At 39.1% G+C, this 12,052-nt stretch overlaps 1 protein-coding gene across 1 annotated transcript in view; it reads left to right on the forward strand.

The window, feature by feature from the left end:
- Positions 1-12,052, forward strand: part of LOC139759273 (ubiquitin carboxyl-terminal hydrolase 9X-like) — a 144,189-nt gene that overhangs the window by 102,796 nt on the left and 29,341 nt on the right. The window contains exons 41-42 of the mRNA XM_071681418.1: positions 2,097-2,222; positions 10,134-10,341. Coding sequence (XP_071537519.1) covers positions 2,097-2,222; positions 10,134-10,341 — 334 coding nt within the window. The remainder of the gene's footprint in view (positions 1-2,096; positions 2,223-10,133; positions 10,342-12,052) is intronic.

Below are 12,052 nucleotides of genomic sequence, written 5' to 3' on the forward strand. Positions count from 1 at the left end.
ATTTTCACTGCTTTTAGCAACTTACCTCCCACACCGTATACTCTTAATACCTTCCACATAGCATCTCTATCAACTCTATCATATGCCTTCTCCAGATCCATAAATGCTACATGCAGATCCATCTGTTTTTCTATGTATTTCTCACATACATTCTTCAAAGCAAACACCTGATTCACACATCCTCTACCACTCCTGAAACCACACTGCTCTTCCCCAATCTGATGTTCTGTACATGCCTTGACCCTTTCAATCGGTACCCTCCTATATAATTTCCCAGGAATACTCAACAAACTTATACCTCTGTAATATGAACACTCACCTGTATCCCCTTTGCCTTTGTACAATGGCACTGAGCATGCATTCTGCCAATCCTCAGGCACTTCACCATGAACCATACATACATTGAATATCCTCACCACCCAGTCAACAATACAGTCACCCCCCTTTTTTAATAAATTCCACAGCAATGCCATCCAAACCCGCCACCTTCCCGGCTTTCAGCTTCCGCAAAGCTTTCACAACCTCTTCTCTGTTTACCAAATCATTCTCCCTGACCCTCTCTTCACACACCACCTTGACCAAAACACCCTATATCTGCCACTCTGTCTTCAAACACATTCGGCAAACCTTCAAAATTCTCACTCCATCTCCCTCTCACATCACCACTACTTATTATTACCTCCCCATTTGCCTCCTTTACCGTTGTTCCCATTTGTTCTCGTCTTGTGCACTTTATTTACCTCCTTCCAAAACGTCTTTTTATCCTCCCTCAAATTTAATGATACTCTCACCCCAACTCTCATTTGCCCTTTTTCTCCTCATGCACCTTTCTCTTGACCTCTTGCCTCTTTCTTTTATGCATCTCCCACTCATTTGCATTATTTCCCTACAAAAATTGTCCAAATGCCTCTCTCCTCTTTCATTAACAGTCTTACTTCTTCATCCCACCACTCACTACCCTTTCTAATCTGCCCAGCTTTCTCATGCCAAAGGCATCTTTTGCACAAACCATCACTGCTTCCCTAGATACATCTTTGTTATTTATCTATTTATATTTTGCTTTGTTGCTGTCTCTCGCGTTAGCGAGGTAGCGCAAGGAAACAGACGAAAGAATGGCCCAACCCACCCACATACACATGTATATACATACACGTCCACACACGCAAATATACATACCTATACATCTCAACGTATACATATATATACACACACAGACATATACATATATACACATGTACATAATTCATACTGTCTGCCTTTATTCATTCCCATTGCCACCCCGCCACCCATGAAATAACAACCCCCTCCCCCCTCATGTGTGCGAGGTAGCGCTAGGAAGACAACAAAGGCCCCATTCATTCACAGTCTCTAGCTGTCATGTAATAATGCACCGAAACCACAGCTCCCTTTCCACATCCAGGCCCCACAGAACTTTCCATGGTTTACCCCAGACGCTTCACATGCCCTGGTTCAGTCCATTGACAGCAAGCATCTTTGTTATTATTATTATTATTATTATTTGTTTATTTTTTAAAGGCACTAGTCGTAGACAAAAGTACTCATCAAGGTTGGGCCTGAATTGAAATGTAGAGGGAATTATGAAATGGAAAAAGAGAAGATAAGGGAAAGTATTTACGAATTTTGGAGGAAAGGAAAACCTGTCTTTTGATCCACCTCTGATCATATGTGTTTGCCAAAAGAATATGAGGGACTCATAAAGGGGTGATGCATTACAGGGGGGTCCCCAACTTTTGAATGTATAATATTCATGGATCCTGACTGCATGAATATGTTAGATATTATATCCTGAAGTAGTTATAGTTATTAAAACATCATATTAAGCATTGCTTAATGAAAAAAGATGCACATTTAGTTCGTATGATTAATTGATTGTATGATGGACTGTAGATTGTATAATGTATTTTGGAGCTTGTTTGTGAAAGATGTTCATGGTCAGACATTTGTAAGTCAGGGACTCTCTTTAGCCAGTCTTCTCAAGAATTGGAAGATTGTATATTTAGTTTAAAACTGATGTGAATAATTAATTGATATTTTATATACAGCTACCATTGAGTGAAAACGTTTCTGGTTTGTAGGTTGTGGAGAGTGAAGAGATAGCCATGATCAGCTCACAGCTCTGTAGTAAGTTCCTCTTTTCTGTGGGGCTACATACCAAAAAGACTTTACGGGGACCAGCTTCTGAATGGTACGACGCATTACAAGTAAGAACATGTTTCCTTTTTCTCTTAGATAGGTATATTCATCTTCTTTATCTCTATGAATGTATTACAGCTGCATGACCCCTTTTATGGGGCTATATCTGTGAATGTATTACAGCTGCATGACCTTTTTATGGGGCTTCTACATCTTCAAGGCCACACTCCACACGAGCAGGATAAGGTGGACTCCTTCAGTTGAGTAGGTCCTCAGTGACACTGAACTCTTTTCCATCAGCTGATGATGATACAACCTAGTCATGAGGCAGGTAGGCAGGCAGAGTCAAATAACACACAAGTGAATACTTGTAAAGAGGTATATCTGGTAAGGTGTATTGGAGAGAGAGATGATTGAGAGAGTGGTAGATTCAGAAGAGTTAGAGGATCAGTATTTTCTTCTGAAGAATTTTTGTTGGAAAAGATGGAAAAAGGAATTACCTGTATGCAGCATTTGTGGAACTAGAGAAAGCGTGTTAAGGTTGACACCGAGATCTTAATGAAGATGTCATTAAGGTATAGAGTAAATGGAAAGTTACTTAACACACAGTCTGGAGTTATTAATGGGAGAGTAAGACATGAGTGTGAATAGTAGAGGAGAAGGGTGAGTAGTTACAATTGAAGATGGTTTTTGTATCAAGGACACAAAATGTAACTGTAGTTGTTTAATCAGGTAATTGACAGATTTGTGATGGAGGCCTTAAAGTGAGTGAGTTAGATACATCGGTGGGTGAATCAGGTGCTGTTTGCGGATTATGTAGCTGTGTTAGCTGACTTTTACTGAGCATTAAATTCTTAAAAATCATCAGCATATGCAAGTACAGGTTTCATTATTAAAAGAGAGGTTTTGCTTCCAGCCAAGGCCAAAATCTCTCGTTTGACTAAATTTCCATTGTATGTAAGTTCCTAGGCATACACTTAACAATTTTGTAACAGAATGCAGGTCACAGTCTTTTCTCACTGCCTCACTAACATGTGGACTCCTGGCTTTCTATCCACAAACATACAATCTCTCCTTGTCATATGTAATGCTTCACAACCCTTAACTCATGCAGCTCATGAGTTTCCTGCAGAGCACTATACACTAGTTGTGCCTTTTGGCAAAATGGTAGAAGCAGTAGATAGAAATAGTAGGTAGGAACATTTAGGAACATTATAAGGTAGAAACATTAAGTAGAAGTAGTTGGTAGGAACATTAGGTGAAATAGTCATTAGGAACATTAGGTAGAAGCCTCTGCAAACACTGTGCTAGACTTACCCAAGGGTGAAGCACTAAAAGCTAAGAAGTGGCTGTGGAGTGCTTTAGCAATGGAGATTCTGTTGCCAAGACCACCCCTTTAAGGGAGTTTCAATTGGAACAGGTGTCAGAGATATGAATAGATAAAATGCTGTAGATGATATTGAATGAACATTATGAATGAACATAATGTGCCCTCAGTACATTAACAAACGAGCAAATGGGTAATAGGGAGTAGCCAGGTAATAGATCTTCCTCTTGCTCATACGCTTGTCACTGTATTTTGCACAATAGGGACTGAGAGGTTGCTCAAGTCACAGTTCATTGCTTTTATATGTAAGTAGAGACTGGAACTCAGAATATCCCACCAAATACTGCCCTTTAATTCTTCATAAACTTGAATAAGAAATCAGGCAAATCTTAAACATAAATGTGCTTACAGTTAAGAAAGACTAATAATTATTTACATGTTCAGAAAGACAAAAGAAAAAACAGTGGTATAGTTCGAATTACCATTTATCATGAATGTTTGGATGGCTTTGGGTTCAAAACATTCAACTCATGATTAGTGAATTATGTAGTAAACTGCATTTTTCATGTTTTTTTCTTCACATATCTCAAAATAGGTTGCATAGTGCATGTGTGGTGGGGTGGCGACAGGAATGGATGAAGGCAGCAAGTGTGGGTGTGTACATGTGTATATATATGTCTGTGTATGTATATGTATGGAAGTGTTTTGGGAGCACCAGCTGAGTGAGTGTGTTATGTGTATACGTATATGTATGGAAGTGTTTTGGGAGCAGCTGAGTGAGTGTGTTAGTAGTTTTGATGCACAAGACCGGGTTATAGTGATGGGTGATTTGAATGCAAAGATGAGTAATGTGGCAATTGAGGGAATAATTGGTGTACATGAGGTGTTCAGTGTTGTAAATGGAAATAGTGAAGAGCTTGTAAATTTGTGTGCTGGAAAAGGACTGGTGATTGGGAATACCTGGTTTAAAAAGAGAGATATACATAAGTATACGTATGTAAGTAGGAGAAATGGCCAGAGAGCGTTATTGGATTATGTGTTAATTGATAGGCACGCAAGAGAGAGACTTTTGGATGTTAATGTGCTGAGGGGTGCAACTGGAGGGATGTCTGATCATTATCTAGTGGTGGCGAAGGTGAAGCTTTGTAGAGATTTTCAGAAAAGAAGAGAGAATGTTGGGGTGAAGTGAGTGGTGAGAGTAAGTGAGCTTGGGAAGGAGACTTGTGTGCAGAAGTACCAGGAGAAACTGAGTGCAGAATGGAAAAAGGTGAGAATAAAGGACATAAGGGGAGTGGGGGAGGAATGGGATGTATTTAGGAAAGCAGTGATGGCTTGCGCAAAAGATGCTTCTGGCATGAGAAACGTGGGAGGTGGACAGATTAGAAAGGGTAGTGAGTGGTGGGATGAAGAAGTAAGATTATTAGTGAAATAGAAGAGAGAGGCACTTGGACAATTTTTGCAGGAAATAATGTAAATGACTGGGAGATGTATAAAAGAAAGAGGCAGGAGGTCAAGAGAAAGGTGCAAGAGGTGAAAAAGAGGGCAAATGAGAGTTGGGGTGAGAGAGTATCATTAGATTTTAAGGAGAATAAAAAGATGTTTTGGAAGCAGGTAAATAAAGTGCGTAAGACAAGGGAACAAATGGGAACATGAGTGAAGGGGGCTGATGTGGAGCTGATAACAAGTAGTGATGATGTGAGAAGGAGATGGAGTGAGTATTTTGAAGGTTTGTTGAATGTGTTTGATGATAGAGTGGCAGATATAGGGTGTTTTGGTCGAGGTGGTGTGTGAAGTTAGAGGGTTAGGGAGAATGATTTGGTAATTAGAGAAGAGGTAGTAGAATCTTTGCGGAAGATGGATGCCAGCAAGCCAGCGGGTTTGGATGGTATTGCAGTGGAATTTACGAAATAAAGGGATTACTGTTATTGACTGGTTGGTAAGGATATTTAATGTATGTATGACTCATAGTGAAGTGCCTGATGATTATGACTAGTTGGTAAGGATATTTAATGTATGTGTGACTTATGGTGAAGTGCCTGAGGATTGGCAGAATGCATGCATAGTGCCATTGTACAAAGGTAAAAGGGATAAAGGTGAGTGCTCGAATTACAGAGGTACAAGTTTATTGACGTGCTGTCAGTGGACTGAATCGGGGCATGTGAAGCGTCTGGGGTAAACCATGGAAAGCTGTGTAGGTATGTATATTTGCGTGTGTGGACGTATGTATATACATGTGTATGGGGGTGGGTTGGGCCATTTCTTTCGTCTGTTTCCTTGCGCTACCTCACAAACGCGGGAGACAGCGACAAAGCAAAAAAAAAAAAAAAAAAAAGTTTATTGAGTATTCCTGGGATATTATATGGGAGGGTATTGATTGAGAGGGTGAAGGCATGTACAAAGCATCAGATTGGGGAAGAGCAGTGTTGTTTCAGAAGTGGTAGAGGATCTATTGATCAGGTGTTTGCTTCAAAGAATGTATGTGAGAAATACTTAGAAAAGCAATTGGATTTGAATGTAGCATTTATGGATCTGGAGAAGGCATATGATAGAGTTGATAGAGATGCTCTGTGGAAGGTATTAAGAATATATGGTGTGGGAGGCAAGTTGTTAGAAGCAGTGAAAAGTTTTTATCAAGGATGTAAGGCACGTGTATGAGTAGGAAGAGAGGAAAGTGATTGGTTCTCAGTGAATGTTGGTTTGCAGCAGGGGTGCGTGATGTCTCCATGGTTGTTTAATTTGTTTATGGTTAGGGTTGTTAGGGAGGTGAATGCAAGAGTTTTGGAGAGAGGGGCAAGTATGCAGTCTGAGAAAAACTGGCGGAAGTAAAGTGTTTTAGATATCTGTGAGTGGATTTGGCAGTGGATGGAACCATGGAAGCGGAAGTAAGTCACAGGGTGGGGGAGGGGGCAAAAGTTCTGGGAGCATTGAAGAATTTGTGGAAGGCGAGAACATTATCTCGGAAAGCAAAAATGGGTTTGTTTGAAGGAATAGTGGTTCCAACAATGTTATATGGTTGCGAGGCGTGGGCTATAGATAGAGTTGTGCGGAGGAGAGTGGATGTGTTAGAAATGAGATGTTTGAGGACAATATGTGGTGTGAGGTGATTTGATTGAGTAAGTAACAAAAGGGTAAGAGAGATGTGTGGTAATAAAAAGAGTGTGGTTGAGAGAGCAGAAGAGGATGTTTTGAAATGGTTTGGTCACATGGAGAGAATGAGTGAGGAAAGATTGACCAAGAGGATATATGTGTCAGAGGTAGATGGAACGAGGGAGTGAGGAAAGATTGACAAAGAGGATATATGTGTCAGAGGTGTATGGAACGAGGAGAAATGGGAGACCAAATTGGAGGTGGAAAGATGGAATGAAAAAGATTTTGAGTGATTGGGGCCTGAACATGCAGGAGGGTGAAAGGCGTGCAAGGAATATAGTAAATTGGAATGATGTGTTATACCGGGGTTGACGTTCTGTCAATGGATTGAACCAGGGCATATGAAGCTTCTGGGGTAAACCATGGAAAGTTTTGTGGGGCCTGGATGTGGAAAGGGAGCTGTGGTTTCGGTGCATTGATGACAGCTAGAGGCTGAGTGTGAACAAATGTGGCCTTTGTTGTCTTTTCCTAGCGCTACCCCGCACGCATGAGGGGGGAGGGGGATGGGATTCCATGTGTGGTGAGGTGGCAATGGGAATGAATAAAGGCAGACAGTGTAAATTGTGTGCATGGGTATATATGTATGTGTCTGTGTGTATATATATATGTGTACATTGAGATGTATAGGTATGTATATTTGTGTGTGGACGTGTGTGTATATACATGTGTATGGGGGTGGGTTTGGCCATTTCTTTCGTCTGTTTCCTTGCGCTACCTCGCAAACGCGGGAGACAGCGACAAAGCAAAATAAATAAATAAATAATGATAATAATAATGATGATAATCGAGGCCTGAACATGCAGGAGGGTGAAAGGCGTGCAAGGAATAGAGTGAATTGGAATGATGTGGTGTACCGGGGTCGACGTGCTGTCAGTGGATTGAACGAGTGCATGTGACGCTTCTGGGATAAACCGTGGAAAGTTTTGTGGGGCCTAGATGTGGAAAGGGGGCTGTGGTTTTGGTGCATTATACATGACAGCTAGAGACTGAGTGTGAACGAATGTGGCCTTTGTTGTCTTTTCCTAGCACTACATCGCGTGCATGCGGGGGAGGGGATTGTCATTTCATGTCTGACGGGGTGACGACAAGAATGAATATAGGCAGCAAGTATGAATTATGCACATGTGTATATATGTATATGTCTGTGTATGTATATATATGTATAAGTTGAAATGTATAGGTATGTATATGTGTGTGTGTGTGGACATGTATGTATATACATGTGTATGTGGGCGGGTTGGGCCATTCTTTCGTCTGTTTCCTTGCGATACCTCGCTAACGTGGGAGACAGCGATAAAGCATAATAAAAAAAGAAAAAATAGTAACAATGATAATAATAATAATAATGATATAGAAAAATATAGAAGAAATTGAGATAGATGGAAGTCTTATCTCCTCTTGATCATTAATAGTACTGTTTGTTCTTAAGCAAGAAACATATAGTTGGCAAAATGATGCAGTATATTGTATTTTTCATGAATTATTTCAATGCAGATCTTGCAAGTACTCACCCACCTCAGTATGCATGCCAGCTTGTATTTTGTCACATCATCATCGAAACTACTCCTTAGATAACCAGCAGCTGCTGAGCAGAAATAAAAATCTAATTCCTGCTGCACACTTTAGCAACCTATATGCATATATCCCCCCACCCCAACAAACACATACACACCTAAATGACTGAACAAGCACTAAACAACCACACTTCCCAAGTTACAACAACCACAATGAAGCCACTGAACACCTAATACTCATTGCCCTTCAGTCACCTTACTTAGGCACACAGACACAGTATTACTGCACTTTATTGACTCATGGTCCAGCTTGGTGGATGTACTGACTTCCTGAGCACCATAGGATCCCATAGAAGATAGACGGGACTCCTGTGGCAGGATGATAAGGTAGGTAAAGTGCTTGTATATGGTTATACCATGAGTGAAAAGTTACTTTTACTGAGGTGGATCATCATTAATGGGCAAAAAGGAGTTCAATCTTGCTGAGGGTACTTTCACCCAAAGAGGTCCATAATTTCCCTGCTCCTGGTTGGAATACAGGAACCCAAAAAAGGGGATCCTGAGGTTTTATAACTAGGATTGTATTTATATTTTTCATACGTGGTCGCTTTGTATATATGGTTTCAGACTTTTTATTATTGCTATGAATTTTAGAATAGATTAACATTTCATGAGTACATAGCTAATTGGCACATACTTTAATGTTTCAATTGCCACTGATTTGGATTCAGTAATTACTTGAAACATATTTCATGAATCTAAGCTGTAAGTTTTCTATCACATCTGTGCCTTGTACCTGGAAATCTCATTTAACCATTCTGAAACAGGAAGGTTTTGTGCATTTGTGTGACCTGATTTGTTGCCTGTCCTTCAGAAATATTGATTATAATTGAACAGTTTTATTTTAGATTGATACTCTTGATCCATAAGTGTGTATTGCTGAATACAAGTTGTATCCACATGGATTTACAGTTTTTCTTGATGTAGGAATGTACATTATTATGATAATCTTTAGAAGTATACTTTGTAATATCACATTTAGTTAGCTGATTGTTTCTTACATTGGTACATTTAGTCCTTAATAGATATCTAAAATTCTTTTATGGGCCAGTATCAGTATCATTAGTAATTCATTTTAAAATTTATGTACAAACTATGTCATAAGAGAATGAAGTTAAAGGCCACATCCCCTTTTCTATGCCTATTGCATTTTGATTATAGGATAAAAGTTCATACATAGAAATGTTTATGTTATACATTATCACATTCAAGTTATATAAATTAGATTCTTCCCATCCATTCTGAATGTATCATTTTGATCAGGACTAGTTAAAACTGAAGGGCAGGAAATGAGAGGTGAAATAAATAAGGTAACATAGTAGAGGGATAATTGCTTTTATGAGAGAGTATTTGTAGCATGTTATTGATTATGGCAAGGAATTCTGGGCGTCATTGTGGCTAAGCCGGGGATGGCCTTCATACTGAACAGTTATTTTCTCTGTAGCAGGCCTTTTTATTGTTCTTAGTTTTCTGTGTGCTTAATGATACTGATAAGGGTTAAAATCTTCCAAGGTATAGGTCTTTCAAAGTCAGATTTTTTATCATAAGGTAACTGAATGAATATTTGTACAAGTGTAGTATGACTTTAAAGACAGAATGAAACAGTATATGTTGAAGAGAGGATATATGGTGATACTAAGGAAATTGGCATTGCTTTTTGTTGAGAAATAATATAAAGATCATTAGGGTAATGGTAAGTACCAGATCCTGTTTTATAAAAAGAGACAACAGAAAATGTATTTTTGGTGAAGGTAATGTAGATGTCACTTCTTGAATGTTATCCCTCTCCCAAAAAAATTCATGTATGGTTTTCAGGAAACTCATGAAGCTTTGATCATGTATCTACATCCGTCTTTAGAAATGTGAGTACTGCATTGATTTGCATTTGATGTGCTTTTTGTATGATTCTAACTTTAGTCTTCCATAAACAGGTTCATTTGAGAGCGTCAGTTCATACTCGTGCATGGTTCGCACAGCACGTTTTGTTTGCGCAGCCACATCGCTTTGTGGAATATTTACTGGAATGTCCAGCACCAGAAGTTAGGATCGTATTTAGCAAGCTCATTGTCTTGGTGGCTCATTGTGCACTCGGCGATCCACCACAGCCATTAGGATGGGGCCCTCAAAAGCATCATCAAGGTATGATATTCCATTGTATTATATATTTGTATTAAGTATGACTTTATTTTAGCTATGAGATTAGTGATGCAAATGTCTATATTTAAATAAAGGTCTTAGATTGCCAAAAACATGTGTAGAGAATTAAAAATGAGCTTCTGATGGGCTGTTGTTTCTGATTTTGAAAATGTGTAAAGCATTAGATTCCCCATTCTGTTTGAATAAAACCATGTTCCATAGAGTTCATATTACTTAACTATTCTCACTTGATATATTAGTGTATTGTTCGGATTTGAAAATGTAAGAATCCCTCATATGACCGTACACAGGACATGGATTGATTATATGTATGTTGAGGTAAATGGTCTGTGTGCGCTTGATATGCCCTATATTGTTGTAAGTGTTAAACAGGCATATTACCTAAAGTATGCCATATCTATAATGTCTTAGTTTGTAATTGAACAATGATTTTCAGGTATTTATGAAATATGAGACACTTTTCTTTACCTTAATTACTTCATATTTGATTACCTTTAATATGAATTGCATTGTTGTGATTTGATATGATGGGTTACATGCCATCAGTGGGTTGAACTGAAGCATATGAAGTGGTGAAGGTAATCAATGGAGTAATCTTTAGGGCTTACCTCTGGATAGTAGATTTTTACTGGGGCACATATGTAACAGCTAGAATGGATGTGTGCAGATGAAGCCATTTTCGTTTATTCTCTCACACACACACAAACACACTTACTTACTTACTTACTTACTTAATTAATTACTTTACTTCCCCTGCCATAATATTATAGCTTTGGGAACAAATGCTCCATGGCCTCACTTGTGCATATGTATGATATACAGTCTGCACCAAAAGTTAAGGCATGAACTGAAAAAAATATGGTAAAAAAAATATGGTTAAGAGGCCTAAAGAAACATAATGAACACTTAAACCAAGATGATTAATGCTTTGTTACTTTCCCTTTCCTCTTGATGCAGTCCTGTAGCCTGTTGGGAATGCTGTCAGCAAGATTCATGAGTTACTCTGAGGAAAATTATCCCATAGCTGCTTAGCTGCTGCCTCAAGCATTGGCGCAGAAGACATGACCTTATCACGTACTTATTGCTACACAATGGACCATGTTTTCCGTTAGGTTTTGGTCAAGGCTGTTTCCTGGTCAGTCATAGAAATAATTCACCTCAGTATCACTCAGCCACTGTGTAACAGGCCTATCAATGTAGCAGTGAGCCTCATTCTCCAAAAATATTGATGTATTTGTGCTTTCAAATGAATCAGGTAAAAGGTCATTAAGTAAATTTGATTACACAACCTGGTCCACTTTCACATTCTTTTGCAAGATTACCAAATCACCAACACCATTAGTATCTGAAACAGCCTCAAGAGAGGGAGGGTCTGAGTGGGGTGACCTTTCCTCCCTCCCTCTGGTGTTTTTAGTCACAGTAAATGTTGACTTATCACTCCATAACATGGTTCTCCATGTTTCTTGGTTCCAGACACTATTTGTCCTGCAAAATTCACTTGTTTCTCTTTTTTGGTGGCAGTCAGTACAGGTTTATGTCGGGCATGAAAAATACGAAACCCCAGTTCATTTTGAAGTAAATTTTGAACTCTCCTTAACGAGATGTGTTCAAGCAAGCAATGGTTCTTTTGCTTGATTTCACTTAGTATCAGGGATGGGCAAGTCTTAACTTGTCATCCAGACTTGGGAAAAGG

The sequence above is a fragment of the Panulirus ornatus genome, chromosome 32, assembly GCF_036320965.1.
Source record: "Panulirus ornatus isolate Po-2019 chromosome 32, ASM3632096v1, whole genome shotgun sequence".
NCBI classification, from domain to species: Eukaryota; Metazoa; Arthropoda; class Malacostraca; order Decapoda; family Palinuridae; genus Panulirus; species Panulirus ornatus.